Source organism: Ricinus communis, chromosome 5, assembly GCF_019578655.1.
Source record: "Ricinus communis isolate WT05 ecotype wild-type chromosome 5, ASM1957865v1, whole genome shotgun sequence".
Taxonomy (NCBI): domain Eukaryota; kingdom Viridiplantae; phylum Streptophyta; class Magnoliopsida; order Malpighiales; family Euphorbiaceae; genus Ricinus; species Ricinus communis.
The window spans coordinates 4,114,219-4,139,399 of NC_063260.1; the positions used below are offsets into that span (position 1 = coordinate 4,114,219).

Genomic DNA, 25,181 nt, shown 5'->3' on the forward strand with positions numbered 1-25,181 from the left:
GGTCAAATTTTATATTTTCCTATATATTAACCATAAGAATCTTAAAAAAAAAAAGTAAAAGAAATAAAAGTAGGATTATAACTATTAAAGATGAAATAAAAGTAGGATTATAACTATTGAAGATGAAATAAAAGTAGGACTATAACTATTAAAAATGAGAAATTTTGAGACGTTTATAAAATTTCTAAAAACTATATATATTTTAATTGAAACCTTCCCACAAATCTATGTAATATTATATATATATATATATATATATATATATATATTATCAATTTTAAAATTTTTAATTTTTAATATGTGCTTATATTTTGATATATAGGATTTTTGTTTTGATATGTAAATTTATTTGTCATCCATAAAATTTAAGTTTATATGTAATTTTATGATTCATTTATTAATGAATAAGTTATATTTCTAGTTTAATACTGATTTTAAATCTAAAAAATAAAATATTATTTATATTTTAATATTATATTAATTAATAAATTAATTCTCTAATCAAATAATAATCTTAATTTAAAAATAATATATTAATTATATTTTAATATTATATTAACTAATAAATTAGTTTTCTAATCAAATAATAATTCTAATTTTAAAGAATGACATCTTATATTATATTATTAATACTGTAATCACTAAAAATTAATTTTTAATTATATATAATTTTTAATCCTAAAAATGGTAATATTAATTATATTAATAGTATTGAAGTATATAATAAGATCAAATAATAAATATTATTAAGATAAGTTTTATATTATTATACTAATAAAACTTTTAAAATATTAAAATATGGAAAAAAAATTAAAAATTATCAATTTGTTGTTATGTTTAAAATATTAAATATTAAAATTTTTATAAAATTTTATTTATAAACTTAATTTATAATATAAATAATAACAGTGATCAATGCAATAAATATGGATATAAAACTTGTAAAAACCTTAGCTTTACCCTAAAATCTACCAATACAAACATACTGTAATGTGCTGCTATGTGGTTTTGCTTGGTGATGTTTTGGGTCCCTTTTTTTGTTTTTATAGAGTTTGTAAGATTGCTTCATCAGCTTATGGATCATTGCCACTTTCAAGTTTGCGTGTAGTGTAGAAAAATATGAACCTGATAGAGCAAAATTACAGCTAATAATTTGAGAAAATAAAGATAAAGTAAGACAAAATACACAATAGAACACACAGATTTACGTGGAAAATCCATAAACAAATTAGGGTAAAAACCACGGGCAAGGATAGAAGAATTTTACTATAAGAAAATAATAGGAATTACAAACTCTCTATTTATAAAAGAGAAAATATTAAAAATCTCTCTTTATAATAGGAGAAAAATAATTGCTTAATTCTCTAATATTTTTCTCTTATTTTTGGGATGATTGAATAACAAGGTGAGACCTCTATTATATAGGCTTGGAATGTACCTCAAGATTGTTAACTTAGCAATGTGGGAGAAATACTCCTCAAAAATTAATAACTTAACAATGTGGAGAGACACAAATCCCTAAATATCAACAATCTCCCACTTGAAGATTAGTTAGATCTTCACACCGTCCTTTCTTCCTTGCCTTTCCATGCTGCTTATATTTTTATCAGGCCACTAGAAGATTGACACCAAATAAATTTATCAGTGTTAACTGCCTTCGTCAAAAAATCTGCTAGGTTGTCTTTAGTATGAATTTTTTGCATATCCACACTGCCCTCTTCCACTTTTTCACGAATGAAGTGATACTGGACTCGTATGTGCTTTGACTTTGAATGAAAAGCTAGATTCCTTGCGAGATGCAAGGCACTCTGACTGTCACAGAACAGAGGAATATGCTTTTGTTCGTGCTCGAGTTCCTCCATCATCATTTTTAACCATATTGCTTCCTTACTAGCTTGTGTAGCTGCTACATATTCTGCTTCTGTTGTTGATGTCGCCACAACTGACTGCAGTTTTGATACCCAGCTCACAGCTCCGCCAGTAAGTGTGAACACATACCCTGTAGTAGATTTATTTTTATCAAGATCACCTGCATAATCTGAGTCAACATATCCTCTAATAATAAAGTTTGATCCTCCATAACACAATGCAACATCTGAGGTTCCTTTAATATATCTTAGAATCCTCTTTACAGCATTCCAATACTCTCTGCTAGCATTCCAATGCTCTTTACAGCATTTCAATCCTCTTTATAGTTGTAGTCTCTGAATTTTCTTTTGAAGTGCTATCATCTTCTTCCTTCAATTTATCTTCTAAGAAGATTACATCCCTGCTGATTATAACCTTGTGGGCAGTGGGATCCCACAGGCGATACCCTTCACACCATCAGCATATCCCAAGAACAAACACTTCCTGGATTTTGGATCCAGCTTTGTAGTTTCTTGGGTATTATACATCACATACACAGGACTTCCAAATATATGGAGGTTTGAATAATCAACTGGCTTCCCAGTCCACATCTCCATCGGTGTCTTTTGATCAATTGCTGTAGATGGAGACCAGTTAATCACATAACAAGCGGTGTTAACGCCTCAAAATGCCTTATTCAGCCTCCCAACATTGCTCTAGTTCTTTCTAACAGAGTTCTGTTCATCTGCTCTACCACTCCATTTTGCTGAGGAGTGTATGCCGTAGTGAACTGCCTCTTAATGCCTTCTTGCTTACAAAGTTATCAAATTTATTATCTGTGTATTCTCCTCCATTATCTGTCCTTAACACTTGATCTTATTGCCTAAATCAAGTTCAACCCGCGCTTTGTAAGTTTGAAAACTGCAAATACATCTCCCTTGCTCTTGATAGGATACACCCAACATCTCCTGGAGTAATCATCGATGAAGGACACAAAGTACTTAGCTCCTCCTAGTGATGAAACTGGTGCTTGCCATACATCAGAGTGAACTAATTCTAAAACATCCTTGCTTCTAGAATTGGTTGTATTGAACTGTAGTCGATGTTGCTTGCTTGTTATGCAATGCTCACAAAAGGGTAATGACACCTTTGTGAGACCAGAAAGTAGATTTTTCTCAGCAAGAACCTTCATGCCTTGTTCAGACATATGTCCAAGCTTCTGATGTCACATCATTGCAGATCTCTCGCTCGAACTACTTGAAACAACAGATGCTTCTGCTTCATGCACAGTCTCTCCTAAAAATATATATAAATTAGCAGCAATTTTTTCTCCTTTCATAATTACAAGCGCTCCTCGGCTAATCTTCATGATGATGCAATTAAGATCATCCAGCTATCCCAGAGATAACAAATTCTTCTTCAAACCTTCCACATGTCGCACTCCTTGAATAGTACGGACTGTACCGTCGTGCATCTTCAACCTGATAGTTCCAATGCCTATGATTTTTAAGACATTATCTTCACAACTATACACAGATCCTCCTAAGATAGGTTCATAATGATGGAACCATTCTCTTCGAGAGGTCATGTGATAAGTTGCTCCTGAGTCAAGAAGCCATACATCAGCAAATCTCTTCCTGCTCTCAGTTGATATTGTTGTTTCACAGCATAAATATATTTCCATCATCCGAAGTGCATGCCATATTCCCTTGAGGATTGGAATTCTTCAGACTCCAACAATCCCTCTTTAGGTGACCTTTCTTACCACAATGGTAACATTTATAATTCTTCTTACTTTTTGATTTTGATCTACCATGATTGTGACTCCCATTTGGACCACGTTCTGTTGATCTCCCTCTGATCACCATCAAGGCTTCCACCTGTTGTGAACCTGCCTGCTTGTCTTCCTTGTTCCTTCGCCGATTTTCTTCTTCAAGAATAGCGGCTGCTATATCATCAAAGACTAGAATTTCGGTAACAAAATTATTTGTCAAACTGATGATGAGTTGATCATACGAATCAGGTAGACTTTGGAGTAGAAGTTTTGCACGTTTTTGTGACTCTATTTTATAGCCCAAAGATGTGAGTTGAGAAAATAGAGTATTCAAGACATTAAGGTGCTCTGTCACTGAAGTAGATTCTGACATTCTTAATTTGTAAAGTTTCCTCTTAAGGAAAATTTTGTTGTGTAATGACTTGGCTTCGTACAGTCTAGTGAGGTGGTCCCAAATCTCCTTTGCCATTTTTTTTCTTCTATACTGGACAAGATCCCATCTGCAAGTGCCAGATGAAGGTTTGCAATAGCATTCCCATCCATCTCGTTCCACTTGTTATCATCTGTGAGTGTTGTCGATTACGTTCATCGATAGCCAAGACAATTGTCTTTTCTCAATACAGCCTTTATCTTTAATTTCCACAGTGAGAAATTACTCCCGTTGAACTTTTCAATCTCAAATTTTACCGCCATTGCTTCTATCACAAACGGTGCCTTTTAGCTTGTAAAATTAACCGCAGTAATGAACACAACTCACTAGGTAAGTTCCCAGGAAAGACTGGAGGGTCACAAGCGGACCTCTTAAATACCAATCTCCTTAGACAAAACCCTCCCTAAATTGTAAGTATTCTTACTACTCCACACAAGCTCTTTTGCATCAAAGAAATCTCAAAATCCTTTTCTGATGTGAAAGATCAGACTGAGCTGTAATCACAGAATTTTAAGGAATTTCTTACCAACCAGGCTCTGATACCAATTGTAGAAAAATATGAACCTGATAGAGCAAAATCACAGTTAATAATTTGAGAAAATAAAGATAAAGTAAGACAAAATACACAATAGAACACACAGATTTACGTGGAAAACCCCTAAACAAATTAGGGTAAAAACCACGGACAATGATAAAAGAATTTTACTATAAGAAAATAATAGGAATTACAAACTCTCTATTTATAAAGGAGAAAATATTAAAATTCTCTCTTTATAATAGGAGAAAAATAATCGCTTAACTCTCTAATATTTTTTCCTTATTTTTTAGATGATTGAATAACAAGATGAGGCCTCTATTATATAGGCTTGGAAGGTACCTCAAGATTGTTAACTTAGCAATGTGGGAGAAATACTCCTAAAAAATTAATAACTTAACAATGTGAGAGAGACACAAATCCCTAAATATCAATATGCAGCAATTCAAAGGTTTCATGCCTTTTTTTTTATTATTGGGATAAGAAATTCAAAATTTATAGCGGATTGTAATTATGTCTAATTATTTTTATTTTAATAAATTTATCAACACAAATATTTTAATAATTTTGACTCATCGATAAAGTCGATTAAATTAATTACATATAAAATAATATAAAGCACACACTATTATTAAAATTTAAAATACAAAGAGTCCACATAACAACTACAATTATTATCTTTAATTATAGTTAAGAAAAACCCTAAAAACTATTCCTTATATTCCTTTTTATCTCACAGTTTTTGTATTGTACAAAATTTTAAACATACATTCCAGGAAAAAATGACTAAACTATCTTTTCTTTAATAGAAACACTTAAACTAAATGCATTAATTATCTCTTATTTTAATAAACGTAAAATTGAAAAAAAAATTAAAGTATTATTGAAATTCTAAAATAACAGATATTTTAAATTTATTTTCTTTCAAAAACATCACTTAAAAAGAAATGAAAGGAACATACATTAAGCATTATAAGTCAAACTTTATTTTTTATTACCTATTTGCAAAGAACAAATTTAGGTTTAATAATTTGTTATATCATTAAAATAATTTAATTTGAATTAAATAAGTTAATCCAATTTTGACATAAATAAGATTTTAAATGAGACTTATGCATTTTAAATAATAATATTAACGAGTGTTTTATACTACATAATGTAAACTACATTAATCAATTTTATTGGCCTAATTAGTAGTTCATAGTTATTGAAATATTTATATTTTTAAATAAATTTACTAAAATTTAAGAAATTAAACATGATAATCAAAACACTAAAAATCTTTTACCAATAGGGTTTCTTTTTCTTTTTCCTTTTCCTTTTCATTTTTGGTGTAGTTTTCTTTACTTCTTAGTCCTGACTTTGGTATTTGTTATTAACCTTTTTGGTTTTAGGTAGGTTTTATTTTCATCCACCTCAAGTTTTCTCAAGATGCTTTTCTCCTTTCACTAATAAAATATTTTAGGATTCTAATATTAAAAGGAAAGAAAAGAAAAAGAAGAATCAAGTCATTGACCTATTTATTTTATTATAATAAGGTTGTTTGGCTCTTTTTATTATTTTAAAATATAAAACTTAAAGTTTTAAATTTATGATATAACTAGTGATTTACCTGTATGTTACATGACTGTTATTATTAATATCAATTTAATAAATTTTTAATGTTTATTAAAATTATATTTTACAATAATATTATTTTAAAAAATAATAGCAAGCTAATTATTTTTAAATGTCTGTAATTTTTTTAAAAAAATTTATAATTTTATTATTGCAATAATATAAAAATTATTTTAAAAATATTTATTAATTAGTTTTAATATTATATAAATTAATACTATCAATATATTTGATATTACTATTTTATAGAATTAGAAATTATTATATAATTAAAAAGTTGATTTATTAGTGAATATAATATTTAAGATTTTACTTTCTATAATTAGTTAGACAACTAATTTACTAATTAATATGCTATTTCTTAAAATAATCATAATCTAATTAGAAAACTAATTATTAACTATTAGAAAACTAATTTATTATTAATATGTCGTTTCTTAGAATTAGAATGAGAATTTAATTAGGAATGTAACTTATTAATTAATAAATTAATATAAAAATAAAAAATTTACATATAAGTTTGAATTTCATATGTCAAAAGTAAATACATATATCAAGACAACAATCTTATGTATCAAAATTTAAACACGTACATCAAAAAAACTTTAGGTGTCGAAAATTAATATATATAATATAAAATAGAATATAAATTAAGTCATAGTCATAAGAGCGGGGCTTGAATTCAAATTGTCTATTCATTTCAAACCTAAAAATTCAACTTAAATTTTATCAAGTTATTTTCTTTAAATTTAATTAAGTTTTTTTATTTTAATTTAAATAAAATATTTGAATTCAACTCAACTCAATTTAGTAATTTTCTTAATCACGTTAAACTATATAAAATTAAATATGTTTAATTAAGTTCAATTGGACTCAACTAAATAAAAAAACAAAAATTTAAAGATCTTCTTTAAATTGATAGATGACCACATCAAAATTAGATTCTTCCATGAATAACTCATGTTCGACTTAAAAAATATCTACTAATACAATGAAAATATTGATCATATTTTGTAGGATGTTGATTCTACACTAAAAATTTAATATTTTATTTGATTAAAATCTACTAAAAAGTCTATTTCATTTGAGAACAGCACATGACAAAAAAACAAAAAGTTTAAAGAAATATTTTAGTGTTATAAAACATATAAATTTACAAATATCAAATTTATTTAAAATTCTATTTATTTTTTTTAAATTTAATTTAGCGCTAACTAATTCTATATAAATTGATTATATAAAATTCTAAATTACATTCAGTTCATTCAAAGCACATAAATTTTTAGATTTGTAAATAAATTCTATAAATTTTAATCAAACACGGTGTAAAAATTAACCAAGTGTCGATGAATGCAATATTTTACACATTCTAGCTAATAATAATTCATAAATCATAAAAAGTTAGAAAGAAGATTCAAATAAAAATATATTATATTAATAAAAAAGGAAAAAAAACCAACTTATAATAATAATACAATTTGATGAAATTAACCCTAACCTATATTATTTTTAACTAAATAATAAAAATACATCACTTATTTCCACCAGCACATTTGATCAATCAGGTTTTCCTCACTTATCGATTCATTGCAAAAAAAAAAAAAAAAAAAGTCATCTCTCCAACTGTTTACCTACTTAATATTTTTATGAAGATATAATAAATTTAGTTTTTTCATTTTTTAATTTTTTTATTTTAATATCTAGATTATTTTTATGTTTAATTAAATATCTAAAACTATTAAAATATTGAATATGGTGCTCTAGCCAATTTTACATATTAAAGTACTTATGTGTTATTCTAAATAATAAAATGATTTAAATATTCTACTCTAAAATAATATTATTTTCTCTTTCTTTATTTTTTAATTCATTTTTAATACTATTTTTTTAATTTGTGTTTGTTTCTCAATACATTAAAATAAAGAAAATATTAAATTTTTTATCCAAATAAAAATTAAAAAATTAAATGTTATTCTCTTATATTTTTATTTTTTTATATTCACCTAAAAAATAAGAAGAGAGAAAGAAAAATATATTAATTTTATTTTAAAAGGAAAATAAATCTAAAAATTTTAAAAAGATATAAATGAAAAAAAAAAAGAAAAAAATTAATCTAATATCTTTAGATTTTACTTTTAAAAAGATTTAATAAAAAAAAAGAGATAAAAATAAAAAAATTATAAGTAATGAATGTTTAGATCATTTCATATATAAAATAAGTTAAAATAAAATCTATAAAGGACATTATAATATATATATAAAATTAGTATTTTTAGGTACTTGATAAATTAAAAAATAATTCCAACAATAAAGTAGAAACAGTTGAAAAGTTAAGAAATTAAATTTTATAATTATCCCTATTTTTGTTGCAACGTGTATGTAAGACTTCAAACTAAATTGCTTTGTTGGTACTAAATATTTGAATCTTGTATTCAACTGAGACCAATATTCTAATATTTTCTTTGTGGTATTAATATTTTTATTTATGTTTTAATTTAGGGTACTTATAACTTTTGGCCTATTGGTCTAATATGACCATTGAAAATTGAAAATTTCTTGTTGATTCACCACATTAATAATATCAACTCACTAATAACTTATCCTACTAAGTATATAAGGATTAACTCTTAATTTGTATAGCTTGAAGAAAATCTAAAGATGCGTTACAGATATTTAAAGCTGTTTGGTTCGGCTGATTAATGCAGTTAGTAGCTGATAAATTAAATCGCTTGGTAAAATTTTATTAACAGTTGTTATTAGTATATTAGATAATCATTAAGAATATAATTATTTTTAGATATAATTTATTCTATTATACTATATTTAATGATACAAATTAATAAAAATTATAATAACTAAAATTTTTAATATATTTATTATTAAAAATATTTATAAAAATTATTTTAAAAGTAAAAATTTAAATTCCACTAATAAAATTTAATATCATAATTATAAATATCATAATTATTATTAAGTAAAAAATAATTATCTATTAATTATATGAGTCTTAATAAATATAACTTAAAATAAATTATTATAATATATTTTAATAAAAATAATATTATCTAAATAAATAAAAAATCAATTAGATATTAGTTGATAAAAGAAATTTTAAATTAGAATTGATTGGACTACATCAACAATCAATTGCTGATTTTTAAATATTTATCAAATGCTTCTAATATAGATGTTTAGTAAAAAAATACTTTAATGAGTCAATGAAGAATATTTTATTTTTAATAATTACATTAGTAAAACTAGATTAAAAATATAGTAGTTATCTTAAATTAAAACACCAATAAAAATAAATATTAATTCTAAGAATTTATTACTGATGAAACTTAACTAAAAAATTGTGCAAGCAAAGTTGAGAATATAATATAATATTATATGTGTAATATTATTAATATACATATATTTTGAATATTAAAAGAGAATATAAAATTGTTAGATGCCCTTTAACAGCATGGTTTTTAGGGAGAAATGAAGAGGGGACCATGAAACTTTTGTTTCCGGAGGAAAAGTCCAAACCAAGATTGATGATAACAAAAACCTACCAAAAACAATGGATAAACTTGTAATTATAATTTTTATTATTTAAAAATATTGAACGCGAGCCACGTCACTGATCTTAGTGACAACATCATTACATTACCATAGTCATCCGATCATCTCCAACCAAACCATTCCCAACCGTCCATTTTGCCTTTAGGAAGGATCACAACAAAAGTAAAGAAAAGGAAAAAAATAATAATAATATTCATAATAAAATAAAGTAATTAAGGAAGAAAAATTATATGCATTTGCATAGCTGCCCATATACTTTTGGGCAAAATTCAGATCAAAATAAAGTGTTTGGTTTGCAAGAATTTGAAAGAAAGAAAGCAAGAAAGCAGCAGTTACTGATGTTGTTGAGAGGTGGTGCCTTTGTTGTGGGGACTGACTGAAACTACTCCTGTCTGAGAGTTTGGACTTTGAAGTTTGAATTGTGTGTGTGATATATATATATATATTTTTTTTTTCACTTTCTTGTGGAAAAGAAATTAATGGCAGCTCAACGGTTTGTTCAGCCTCAATCACTCCCTCCTTATCCTGAGGTACTATACTAATACTATACAATACTTGCACATCACTCTTTCTTTTACACTCTTTCTTTTACAAAGGAAATAAGAGACGAATACCAAGAAAAAGAACATACTTGTCTTTTATATTTCTTGATGCTGTTGGTAATTATGTGATATTAGGTTTTGTTTATGCCACTCTTCAAACAGAAAAGAAACATTATTCTTTTTTTTTTTTCTTTTAAAAAAGATTTGGGTAGTTCATGGGGTTGTGGGGTGATTTTGGAGTATACCAAATTTGAATTTAGAAGGGATTGGTGTTATTTTTCTTTTAGTTCTCATATTAAGAGAAGAAAGAAAAAAAAAATTAGCTTTTTTCTTTTTTTATAAAAAATATATGCAGTTGTGTTCAGTGGCTCATTTCACTTACTGATATTTAAATTCAAAGGAATTTGAGAATTTTGAGATTTAAATTTTGTTGCCTTAGGTTGTGCTACTCGTATTCAATTTGAAATTCTAATGGAAATTCTGGGATTTTTCTTTTAATTGTGAGAAAAACAAACCTATCTTGGAAGAAAAGAAAGTAAAATTGACTGTATAAAGTGCAGTTTTTTTTTTTGAATTTCTGTTTAAGCTTGTATTACTGAGATGATTTTACAGCTAGTAATAGTCTCTTTTGCATATGAACTTAATTGTTTCTTGAAAGAAAGAAAAGAAGAGAAAATTGTATACATAAGATAGTCCTTGAGAAATATAAGATAAGTCCATTTTCATATAGTCCCTATTTTGATTGTTTTTCATCTTTAAGCACCAGTTCTTAGCATCTGTAAGCTTCAAGAAAGGGAAAGTGGATTTTATGTAATATAATGAACACTATTGTTTTACTTGGTTTTTGGCATTTTTGATACATTTGCCTTAAGATTCTCACTACAAGTACTTCTATTAAAGACTTGCCATTGTAGGTACCCTTGGCAAGTATTTTGATTTTTGATTCACTTTTTTTTTTCTTTTGAAATTATATTTGAGTTTTACTGTTGTCTGTAGATGATCTTTTCAGCAATTGAAGCATTGAACGAGCCTAATGGCTCTAATAAGACATCCATATCCAAGTATATTGAATCAAAGTATGGGGAGCTCCCACCGGCCCACACAACACTCCTCTCACATCATCTCAACAGAATGAAGGATACTGGAGAATTAGTGTTTTGGAAAAACAACTACATGAAGGCAGACCCCAGCGCACCTCCTAGGCGTGGCCGAGGAAGGCCCCCTAAACCCAAGGTTCCAGTGCCACCGGGCACAATCCTGTCTCCTGCCAGACCTAGGGGTCGTCCACCAAAGGACCCCAATGCACCCCCAAAGCCAGTGAAGCCAAAGATCGCGCCTACAGGTAGTGGAAAGCCAAGAGGGAGGCCACGCAAGATGGCACGGCCAACTGGAGGAATGAGTGGAACTACTCCAACCACAACAGTGACAATGGCAACTGGGAGCGGGAGGCCGAGGGGTCGGCCTCCAAAGGTGAAGCCTGCCTCTGTGACTGAAGTGAGTGTTCAATAAATCAGGCCACCTCCTTCCAGTTAGTGATAGCAGTAGTTGGTCGACTTGGGTTGTTCTGTGTGTTGTAGAATTGGGGTGGTGGTGGTGAGTCCTTAGTTTGCTAATCTGTCTATGCACATGTGTAATTGCCTGTGTAGAATGGGATGAAATTAGTTATTGTTGTTGATGAGGCTTTGTTGTTTACATTAGAGAATAATATGGTAGTAATTTGATGATCTGTCTTCATTAACTTTGTTTTGTTCCATATATAATTGTCTTCCCTTTTGATCGACATGACTCGCTATCTTTATTGGAATTTTAGGTACCAAAAGTCATTCCATTTTGATTGTAACTAGTCTCTGTCATTGTGGGTTCTGAAATTGTTAGCCAAATTCTGAGTGCTCGTTCACATATATGCTGATAATGACATTCCAATCCGATGATTGAACTGCACTCATAACAAAAATATTTTACATGGGGGAGGATGATCTTAGACAAAGTTTATAGTTTAAACAGTAATGGAAGTAGCAGACACTGCAGTTCTTGTGATGATCATTATGATACGAATGGTGGCGGTGACAATGTGATGTTTTTGGCAAAGGGAAGAAGAGGCTCTTGGTCACATTGATTTAGCATTGACAAGACCATTTTCTGTACAAAGTTAGTAATGGCCTTTTCTGGTTCCCTGTTTACTGATATCTCCCTCCTTAGTCTGTCTGTCTGCCTGTCCCTCTGTGTTAGAAGAGGACTCTTTGCTTTGGTCCTTTTTGTACATTGATTGACTCTTCATTAATTGGAGGATTCATGTGGGTCACTCAGTGTACCACTAAAAGAGTCAGACTCAGAGGTTCAAAATACATGGTGAAAGTGCTTTCTTTGACTCGTCCAACTGCAAGATTTCCTTTGCATTGTGGAAGAGGCTCAGGGCTTAATTGGCATTGATTTTTGTTTATTGGAAGAGGAAATGTTATTACTTCTTCCATTTTATTTTTATAAGTCAAATTTTTTAATTCGTCCAAAAATATTTTAGTTGTGAATTTAAATATTAAGTATCTTATTAATTAATATGAATATCAATATCTATAACTAATTCTTACTTTTTATTTCTAAAATACAATTTATTATATAATTTCTTTTCGAGTTCTAATATAAATTTTTTATTTAAATTTTAGAACGTATAAATAAATTAACAAATCCATCAATATTTAAAATTTTGAATTATTATATACTGTATTAAAAATTCTATTAAAAATATTCTATTAAGAAAATAATTAAAAAAAGTGATATTTAATTAAAATAACTAAATTTTTAATTTTTATGCAAATGAAAATGGTCTATAAAGTTGGACCAGAAAGTATTATAATTGTGAAACTTTGACGATACTTCTAACGGAATCTTATTAGTTTCAGTCTTGGAGCTTACAAAAGTTATTTTCTTTTCGTTTTTATTTTATTTTATTTTTTTTTTTAAAAAGAAAAAGAAAAGAGATCATAAGAACCCACCTGCAAAGTCGGAAATTTTTAATGTCAGCCGAAATAAAGGGGTCCAGTTTCAGATGTATTAAATAAATCAGAAGAATATTGAAATTAATTAGGAATAATTATTTCTCAAAAATATTTATGAATAATGATAAGTATTTCTCCTGAATTTTGTTCCCACATGTACTTTCATTTATGTGCTTTTAGAAATAATTTTCTTTTATTTCCTATCTAAACTGTTGTCGTTTTGTTAATGAAGTGTGAAATAATTGTGAAAAAAGACACTAGTTTATAATTGAATTTTAACTTTTTTTTTTTAAATTTCATATAATAAATTAGTTTCTAACCTTTTGTTAGAACTTTTTTAATCATATATAGAAATCACATATTAGCCATTTGATCAATTCAGTATATTTTGGTTTGATCACTTGATTAATAATAGAACAATTTTATTCGATGATAATGTATATAAATATGAAGGATGAAAAAGATTAATTTTGAAAACACAAGAAGAGAGTCCTTATCATGAATTGGACCCGAGTCTTTATGTACCAAGTATATGATACACATGTGAAATCCTTTTTTTTTTTTTTTTTTTTTATGTTAAATATTGGAGGGCATTTACTCTATATAGACACTACTCTCTTTTTTTACTGTGTCTTATCTTTTTATTTTTTGGGTTAAATATTATTTTTTCTCTGAAGTTTGATTTAATATATAATTTATTTTTTATATCTTTTTATTATATTAAAATTCTTTTCAATTTTAATAAAGCTAATTATTGTCTCTTTTCATATTAGTCTAACAACTAAACTGGTAATTTATAATTAATAATTAAATTTATTATCAAGTATCAAACTCATCCAAAATTAATTTTATTAATAAATTAGAGTAAAATTTTATTTTCAACAGAAGTTAATTTTAGTGTCTAATTAAAATAATAAATTTAATATTATTTTACTTGATTATATCTTATTATTTTTGATAAATTTAATTTCAAAAAATTTAAACGTATTAAGAATATTTTTTTTAATATTATTAAATTACTATGCAATTTAATTTTAAATGTTTAAATAAAATAAATAGTTAAAGTTATTATTTTTATTAGCCACTAAAATTAAACTATATTAAAAATAAAAAATTTACTAGTACTAATATCATTTAAATTGTTAATAAAAAGTTTCATTTTAACATACAAGATTATCACGATCTTTTTCATTGATAGTAAAATTGTCAATTTGGTGTCTAGATCATTTCACTATATTAAAATATGATTGTTTAATTTAATTTTTTACTTTTTATATAGTTTAACTATAATATATAATAAAAATAACAATAAAATAATATTTTATATTAATAACTGAAATTAAATTATATAGTAATTTAGTAATATTATTGTAAATATAAGTAGTTTAAAATGTTTAAATTCTTTAAATTAAATTGTATTAAGAATAAAATATTAGAGCAAAAAAAAATATTAAATTTATTATTTTAATTTGACACTAAAATTAACTTATGTTAAAAATAAAATTTTCTCTAATTTAATATTAAATTAATTTTGGACGAGTTTGATACTTCATAATAAATTTAAGAATTAAATTATAATGTTAAATTACCAATAAGATTAATTTTAATAAAAAGAATTTGAAGTCTAATAACAACTAAAGATGATATACATGCTGATTATTTTATTTTGGCAGAATATAATTTTTAATTGATACAATAGAATAGAAAAATTTATAAAAATATTATCAGTAAATAATATGAATGTACATTAAAATATAAGTATAATTTGAAACATTATAAATTAGATTAGCACCCTCCCGTAAGGCGGGTTATTTTAATAATAATAAAATCATATTACTATAAATAAAAATAAATAATAAAATATTATTATCACTGTTGGGTATAATTGCTTTTAATAATAGTTAATGATAAACTTTTCTAATTTAAAAAATAAAAAAGTGAGATAAAATGAAATAAGAGGTAAAACATAAATGAGAAAAATATATAACCATTAAAAAATAATAATTGTTTGATCATAAAATTTGAAAAATTATAAATGAAGAGGAATATATTATATAATTGTATAAATTTATTTTGATAAAAATATATTATAGTCATTTAAGTATTTTTTTAAACCACATTAACTCTTTTTTTTCTCTCTCTATACTTCTATACTTTAATTTTAATTTTAATATTTCTATTATTAAAAATTAATTAGTAATGAATAATTAATTGTATTTGTTCATGCATATTTTATATAATAAATAAAATTAGATCTTAAGTATGATCTTTTTTATTTCTTTTTATATTTCATAGAGTCTCACATTATTTATTTTAGTTGTAATATTCAAGTCAATAATTTATAAATTCGGTAAACAAAACCGGAGTAATCAAAACGGACTAGAATTGGCTCATAACTAGGAGACCAGTTCAAGATTAATTTTTCATTAGCTAGAATCGGAACTATCGGTTCTAATTTCACCTCGTAAAATTAAATAACTCATTTTAATTATTTTTAAATTTTTTAAAAATTAGTTGAAATCAGTTGGATTCGAACTATGAACCGGAACCGATTGGCTTCATTGCAACAACATCTATATTTATATATGTTAAAGATAGTTATTATATTTGTATTTGATAAATGACTAATATCAATACAAAATATTAAATATATATACTTTATTAATTATGTAGTTTATAATAGAAACTATAATAATTAAATGAAAATTAACTAATATAATTATTGTATAAGATATAATAAATTTACCTACAAAATATTAATATAAAATTAATTCATAAATAAAACATATATAATTTACCAATAGAATATTTAATCAAGTTTCACCCAAAGCGCGGATATTAAACTAATTTGTTTAAAAGTCTTCAACTATATAGGATAAACAAAATGGATTAAGTTATTCTTTATAGGGTAATTACTATTTACCCCTGCATTTCTCTATATTATACTAATTTTCTTTTAATATTTTAAAAATATATCTTTTATCATTTTATTTTATAATTTTATACTAAAACTTTTTTTTAATCAAATTTTTTAGTTAAACAATTGTTAACTATGGTTTTATATTATTTGCCTCCTAATTGTTTATGTAATATACAAACTATCCTTATAGTTTATTTATTACACTATAATTTTCTAGCTTTTGATAAAACTAACTACTACCTTTTTCATTCAAATCAAGAAAGTCAACAGACTAAATTGACAAAAAAATTCAATTTAATCATTAATTTTTAAGTACCTAACTCTTTTAGACTTAACTTTAAATTAAATTAAGGTAAATATTTAATTTTTAGCAAAAATTAATTTTAGTGTCTATAAAAAAATAAGGGGTAATTACTATTTATCTCTTGTATTTTTTTCATATTATATTTCTTACCCCTTAACATTTGAAAAATATGTTTTGCATCCTTCTAATTTTGTAATTTTATACTAAAAACTCATTTCGTCAGACTTTCTATTAGGGAATCGTTAATTAAATTTGATTTTATACTATTCGTCCATTGATTTTTGTGTAATATACAAATTGTCCCATATATTTTATTTATTGCACTAAAATCCTCTTGTATTTTGAAAATTCATGCAGTTAAGGAATTAAATTGATTATAAAAATATAATTTGATCCTTAAATTTCTTATCAAAGTTACAATTTTGCTATAATAAAATTAATAATAAGAATAATATATATTTTACTTTAAAAATAATATTTAAATTGTACTAATTTTTAATATTTTGATTAATATAAGTACTTTTAAGATATTTAAATTTTACTAGAACTAATTATGTTAAAAATTAGAGTAATTAAAGAACACTAGTTAAATTAGACAAAGAGATGTTAGTATAATAAATAAATTATAAAGAACAATTTGTATATTACACCAAAGACTAGGGGGTAAATAGTATAAAACTAAACCTAGTTCACTGTTGTTTAATGAAAATTTTGACTGAAGGAGTTTTTAGTATAAAATTATAAAGTAGAAGGATGAAAAAAATATATTTCTTAAATGTTATGAGGTAATTAGTATAATATGAAAAAACATAGAAAGCAAATAGTAATCACTCTAAAAAAATAATTAACTAGTGTTCTTTACTTTAAATATTTTAAAAACATTTATATATTTATCAAAATATTAAAATTTATATAATTTAATTTTAAATTATTAAAATAAAATAAATATTATTCTTACTATTAATTTTGTTACACAAGAATTGTAACTTTGATAATAAGTTTGAGAATCAAATTATACACTTATATTATTTTAGTTTTTTGATTGCATTGATTTTTAAAAACATGGAAATTTTATTGTATAAATAAAAGGAAAAATCATCTCATTTATTGTGAATTTTTATCAAATTTGCAAATATACCTTGATCTATAAAGTTTGTCAATCTGGTCCATCACCTATGCATTTTGTTTCATATATATCCAAGATGAGAATGGCGCGTGCCAAATCTGATATAGCTTGTCTACATGGCTACAACTCATTCCTATATAAAACAAAATTAACTGAGTCTCAAAACTTATTATTTTTGGCTTCAAATTATTTTTAAGAAAATAACTAAAATATGGAATGATACTATTTCATCTAAAAAATAATTGTTACAATAGGATATTGATCCAATATGCTATATTCTCTAATCTTATTACTAGCAATTTCACCTACCATAGTAGCCGGTATAAGATGAGAATCAACTATAAGCTCCTCATCACTATCTACTATGTTTGCCAATATCATTCCAAATCCTCCTGCAAGCTTCACAACACTTCCTTTCTCTCCTCTTGCATTCATTCTTCGATTACATACCACAATTTTTCTTTGAACTTTTGATGGACTTAAACTATCCACAAATCCATAACTACCACTAACATCAACACCATATACTAAAGAAAGCTTAAAATCCACTAGGGGCTCACCTGAATACAGTGACACCCCACCATAGATACTCCAATCACCAAGCACAACATCAGTTGAAAACTCTCTATCAATTGTAGAAGCATCAACAGTAAGAATTCAAGGCGTAATATTAACAACAGTATTAGGATCTGTACCAAAATTACCAGCAGAATAAGACACAATGATACCATGTTGTGTTGCTCCAAAAGCATCAATAGCAATTGGATCATGGTCATATTGAGGAGCATAACCAGTAATACCGATAGATAAAGAGATGACATAAGCACCATCTTCAATTGCTTGATCCATAAAGCAAGAATGTCATATTCAAAACAACCCATGCTCCAATAATTCTTATAAGATTCGACTATTCACTTTAGAAGTTGATGAAGGAGCTCCTTGTATGTCACGACTTGATTTGTGGGCCCGTGACCGGCACTAGGGAATGGGTAAGCTTAAGGCCACCAAATCCCGTAGTAAGCCTGACTATTCACTAACTCAATCAAATTGGAATCCGGACTCAATCCAAAGCACTATTTTCATAATTAATCTTAAATCAACGGGTACTATAAATTAAATTCAGTCCGCCAGCATAGTTAGGCGAGACTTGAACTTATATAAAATTACAAACTGATAAGTCTAAAAATTTCTACTACGGAGAATCTAAATTGTACAAGTCAAACATACAAAAATCAATTACATCAATCCGATGATGGAGTCGGGTTGCTAGATAAGAACTTGCGAGAAGACTAACAGTACCTTAAAAACAGTGAAATTGAGACTGTCAGTCTCGAAAGTGAGTTAAAATCATATATCAAAAAAAAAATATAAACACTTAAATAAAATATTTACTTAATAATAAAAAAATAAAAATATATGTCATGCTATGCTTCTGTAAAATAAAATAAAATAAATTTCTATTTCATATCACGGGACGGAGTACCTCAGCAGAACTCTAATTCCAACACTAATATCTTGACTCTCTCATTCTAACAGAACTGGCGCCCAGAGAGCGAAGCTCGACCAGGGTCCTTAAATCCAGTCGGGTCACTTAATTATCACTATCAGTCTTAGCCTTTCGGCTCTCTTACTCCAATAAGACTGGCGCCTAGAGAACGAAGCTCGACCAGGATCCTTAACTCCAGTCTGGTGACTTAGGTTTCAAAACAAGCTGGTGCCCAAAGAGCGATGCTCGACCAGGGACCTTTACTCTGGCAAACTCACTCAACTCAGCCCATAGAGCAATGCTCGACCAGGGCAAGCCCTAAATTTACCTTTTAAAATTTACAAACCTTTACCCCTTATTTTCTGTCTCTGATTCATACCGGTGTGCACGCGGTCCTGATGAAACCCATCAGGTGGCATGTTCTATTGTCGTCCCATCCCGAGTCAACACGAAATCAATAAAATCATAATGCAGAAAATGAAACATATATAAACAGTAAATAACTAAATAATTAAAAATATTAATCATTTCATAAGAGATCACGTAAAAATCTTAGCATGACACACGTAAGCAGATATATGACTTTAACTCACAGATCTGACGACCTCCTAGCTCTGCTCCGATGCCTCAGGTGGAGTGAGCCGAACTGATGGATTATCTAATCACGGAAAATAATTTAATCAATAACATTGAAACATTTGACAATTAACCCTAGGACTGACTGTCTAAGAATCTCGACTTGGAAGAATCCTACCGAAAATTCGGTAGAACCTCCCTTAAATTAAGAACATTTAACCCCCTGTATAACGGGTCGAGGACCTGCTAGAAAACACTTCAAATTTTTAACAATTTATTTTTAATGGGAGTCGGATTACCAAGACTTCATTATTTTTTCCGACTTCGCCACACATCACAAATCACGGCTAATGGCAGACAGTCCGACAAACTATATATTTTAACTAATAAACTTCACATAATTTTTCTAATAATCAACACCACAAATAAACACATAAATTTTACCAATGAATTCTAAAATCAATGGGCTAGAAAATTACCGAGACGCTTGATCGCTCGGCCGACTTGCCTCCAGCCGCCGGAGTCCGATCGACGATCCGAACGCACCAACGTACTCGAAACAATGCGCTGACGATGATCCCAGCTTTTGATCTTCTGATTCAATTCCCGATCATCTGGAGAGATTTACGGACGATCTCCGCCGTCGATTTTCAAACGGAGTCCAATCGCCACGAAATCGATGCCATTGCAAAGCTTAAGCTGAGGAGAGTCCGGATATGCCCTCTGATCATCCATCACTCGTCGGAACTCGCTGAAAAATCTCGAGATTTCCGGCTACCCCTAACTTTTTAGCTCGCCGGATCTTGCAATTCCAGCGTCCTCAAGGGGTGACGATGGTCAAAAAAAGAAACCCAGAAGTTGCTAATCATTTTGAGTCTAGAATCACCGGCAATGGTTACTGGAAACGCCATGAATGGTGGCAAGAAACCGCTGCCATTTCTGGCCATTCTACATCGCCTGCCAACGCCATTCGCCGCCATTGCCGCCCCTAGTGTGCTCGCAGTTGACGGCCGCACCTCCCGACGTCGACACCACCCTCGGCCAAGCCTCCAGTGCCCGTCCACCATTGAAGCCGACGTCCCCCTTTTTCTCTTTCTTCTTCTTCTTCTTCCTTTCTTCCTTCTTTCTTTTCTTTTCTTTTCCTCTCCATAACGACTTTTGGTTCATGCACTTTTCTTCCTTACCATTTAGTCCCTCAACTTCTTAAATTACAATAATTTTGCCCTGAAAAATTCCTAATTAATTCTTAAACTTTTCTTTAGCTTTTCAATTAAGCCCCTAACTATTTAATTTGGGCTAAATTAGAATTATTGAAAATATTTAATTATTTATTTACCCTTGCTTTTAAATATAAAATTACCAAAAAACCCTTGCCGACATATTTAATTATAAAAATACGAAACATACAAATTTTCATTAAAATCTCATATTAATAAAATTATATTTTTAATCCTTATTCCAAAATAAATTCTCAATTTAATCCTAACACAATTAATTTAATTAATCAATTTGGTAAATATTTTTCAATTAACATTAACACCATTAGCTAATTAAAATGCCATTTCCCCAATAATTCTTTTATAATAATATTCTTTACTAATTCTTTCATAACTTTCAATATAGAAATTAATTTATATATTCATGTTGGAAAAAAATTGAATGACCGAAAATATAATCTATTTTCTAAAAAATTTACTTAATTAGTTTCTTAAAAGAAAATCAAACAAATTAGATATACAAAGTAACTCCCTTATTTTGTCTAGCATTAAAATTTTATTTAAATCATTCCAATTAAATCAAATAAAAAGAAAGTAAAATTGATTTAAGTAAAAATTTATTTATTAATTATTACTAATATTATTATTATTAAAAGAAAATTCTGAATATTACATTGTATTTTACAAGAAACGGTTAAAGTTTGAGAGACAATGAAAAAAAGAAAAAACACTTAAGGAAGAAGACGAAATAGGAGAAGAATCAAATCCTAGATCTTATTTAGATTGATAGAAGGAGTAAACAGTTTCATTCCACATTTTAGTTACTTCTTTAAAAATAATTTGAAGCAAAAAATGATAAATTTTGAGACATTTAGAAGGAAAATAATATAAAACCAAACTTAATTAACAATTTTTTAACAAAAAAATTGATGAGAGAAGTTCTTAATATAAAATTAAAAAATTAAAAAATTATAAATTATAAATATCCCTTCTTTATATCATATACCTTAACTCTACTATAATGGTTTCAAAATAGAGCAAAAACATGAAAAAGAATCGGGATAAAAATACAAATAGTCACTGAATTTTATATTCAGTTTTATTTTTGTCATAAAATTTTAATTTATTTCATCTTGGTTATAATTTAGTCACATTACTAAAAAAAATTGACGTGTCGTATTTTTCTCTCTTAAATACTCGTTATATTGACTGTTTATGTTATGTGTCAATTTTTAATTCACAAAGTGATTAAAGTAAAATATAATTAAAATAAACTAAATTAAAATTTTATAACTAAATATAAAATTTAATGACTCTCTATATTATTAACCCACAAAAAAATCAGAAGCATCCAATTTCTTGAAATGCTCCATGTATCTTGGCTGTACCTCTTTTCCTTAGGATTCATCCTTTAATGATTAATCTCTTTTATCTTTTACTTTTTCACTTTGCCTATCAACTTCAATTTCCAGTAAATTTGGATTTTAAACTTGTTTGGCTTTCATCTATGTGCCTTCAACTCTTATCTCCATTTGTACTTCAAGACAGATTCAAAATCTATTAGCCTTACACACATTAATAAATCCATATATATTCATAATAACCGAATTTAATTTATAACTAAGCCTTCCATTAATAATGAAAAATGCCTCTAGCAGCATGTACATTAGAAATTTGACTTGTTTCTTGCAAGTAATAACTAATATTAATAAACAGATTCACAAATATACATCTAATAAACAAATAAACAATTTTGCTACAAAATAGGCACTCACATCCACATTCGGTGAATTTGACTTTGGAATAAACACATTCAGGTCATCATTGGGTTATCTCATTTATAATATGAAAAAAAATTAAATTTAAATTGATTGATCAATTCAATTCGCGAATTATGTTAAATAGTTAGATATGTTAACGGATAATGTATAATATAAATAAATACATTTAAACATATTTATTTTTATATTTATAAAAATCCAAGTATGTATAAAAATAATAATCCAAATTTGAATATTTTATATTAAAAAATATTTTTATAATTTGAATAATTATTTTTAAAATTTAATCTTATTTTAAATGGGTCAACCCATATAACTTAGTTAACAAATATGTTTGTATTGGAGTTTGATGTTTTAACATCATTAATCAAACGAATACTATTTGGATTAATTATTTTTCAATTATACACATGTCTTAATATGACACAATTATATACGACGCAAATGAATTGTTATCCGTACTCTTAAGTTTCCTTTTAAGTTGGTATATGTTTTCGACTAAGTTAATTGGCACTTTTAGTTGATGCTTGCTTGTAACTTCTCAAATAATGAATATATGATCTTTTATAGAATGACTTATGGTTAAAGGTTCTATCACATCCAGCTTAAACTATATCCATCCCTAACTCTAAAACTAAGATTATAATGGGAAGGTCACTTCTTGACCTAGTGAAATAATGCTCAGCTAACTAATTCAGATTTATCTCGAATGGATTGTAATTGGAAGGAAGGAGATGTGGTTTTGGACAAAACCATCTATAGGGTGGAGTAAGGTCAATGTAGATGTTGTAATGGCTTAAAGAAGGGGTTGTATTAAGACTAGTTGGATGGTTAGAAATAGTTTTGGTAACATGTTGATGGCTCATGATGGGTTGGTTAGAGATAGCTCCTATGTGAGAGAGGATTATTAGGGCTCAATGATGAGCTATGAAGATCTCACATGATGCTTGCCAAGAATTCCAGGTATGTTGACGAAAGAGTTGTTATGTATGGGATTTTTATGCACGTGGATAATGGCTTTAAGTTTGCTTGCTTAGGAATAGAACAAGTATTTTGCATTTTATTTTCAATAAAATATTAGTGCTAGTCAATAATAATGGCTTGTTTCTTAGGATATTATCTAAGAATAGGAACAATTTTAATTTATTTTTTTTATATTTGATCTCTTCACAAGTTAGTAATCGCAAGCTTATTCTAAACTAAACACTTATGGTATATTCTCTTTCTAAAATCTTTGTCATTTTCTTATTACGCTTTAGTTGGGACCTATCAGTGGTGTTAGAGCTTGGCTCATTATGGCAACAATAATGAAACGATTGAGAATTTAGAGTTTGGACTTGAAAGACTCCAAAAAATACTAAAAAATGGAGAGGGGTGTTTCTAATAAGCTACACCAATTGGGAGGCACTATTAGTAAAATATTAGAGGCTCTCTTTTCCAACCGGATTGTGTCTTTCGGAAACTCTGATTAGAATACAAATTCTCCTAATGGGCGCTTTCGTAATATAAGAGAAGAAAATTAAGAGAATTTAAATGGTGGAAGACCCATGTTCTCTTCCAAATTAGCTAAACTGAAGTTTTCACGATTCTCCATAGATGATCCCACAAAACGGTTCACGAGAGTGGATCAATTTTTTGAGTATTAAGGTACTCTTGAATTGCATAAAGTATCATTGGCCTCTTGCCACCAGGAATGCGAGGCAAATCAATAGTGGTAATGGCTAACAAGAGCTTATAAAGAAGAAGGCTAGGAGACGACATGGGAGATTTCCCATGAGGAACTTTAGTCAAAGTTTGATCCAACAGAATATGAAGACTTTGACAAAGCACTATCAGAGTTGAACAAACAGGCTTGTTACGTGACTATCAGAAGGAGTTTGAATGATTGAGAAATTGTGTACAGGGCTAGAGAAAAAAGGCTTTAGTGGGAACTTTCATGGGAGGACTCAAATTCAAAAAATTGTTAATAGTATAAGGTTGTTCAAACCAAAGTCATTAAAAAAAGCCATCACAAATGAAGGATGAACAACTTTCTAATTAAAGAAAACTTATACGGCCTTTCAGTCGAACCAATATTGATGACACTACTCTAACAAAATTTAAAACAACTTTACTCATGAAAAGACTAACTTAGAGCAAAATGCAAAAGAGAAGGGCACAAAGACTATGCTTTAATTACGATGAGAAATTCAAACCTAGTCATAAGTGCAAAGGTTTAGAGCTGGTTTTATTAGAATAAAAATATCACTTCATGCACTTATAAGATGGCTAGCTTACAAAACTATGCAGGTGATGGCTAAGATTGGTCTATATAAAGTGGTAGTTCTAATTGATAGTGGTTCAACTCACTATTTCATTAGTGAGAGAATAGCCAATAGGCTGCAAATACAAGCAATTCCAACTTAATCTTTTTATGTTAAAATGGCGAATAAGAGGATACTAAAATGCCAAGGAAGATTTGAAAA

The 25,181-nt window shown here is 27.5% G+C and overlaps 1 protein-coding gene across 1 annotated transcript; it reads left to right on the forward strand.

The window, feature by feature from the left end:
* The first annotated feature begins 9,972 nt into the window (after positions 1-9,972).
* On the forward strand, positions 9,973-12,051 carry LOC125370213 (HMG-Y-related protein A-like). The gene is made up of 2 exons (XM_048375126.1): positions 9,973-10,301; positions 11,310-12,051. Exons 1-2 carry the CDS (start codon positions 10,251-10,253, stop codon positions 11,820-11,822), a joined length of 564 nt encoding a protein of 187 aa, XP_048231083.1. The 5' UTR covers positions 9,973-10,250; the 3' UTR covers positions 11,823-12,051.
* The last annotated feature ends 13,130 nt before the right edge of the window (positions 12,052-25,181 follow it).

Coding starts and splice junctions, on each gene's coding strand:
- LOC125370213 (XM_048375126.1), top strand. CDS start 10,251: ATGGCAGCTCAACGGTTTGTTCAGCCTCAATCACTCCCTCCTTATCCT. Junction 10,302..11,309: donor CACTCCCTCCTTATCCTGAG/GTACTATACTAA, acceptor TGTTGTCTGTAG/ATGATCTTTTCAGCAATTGA.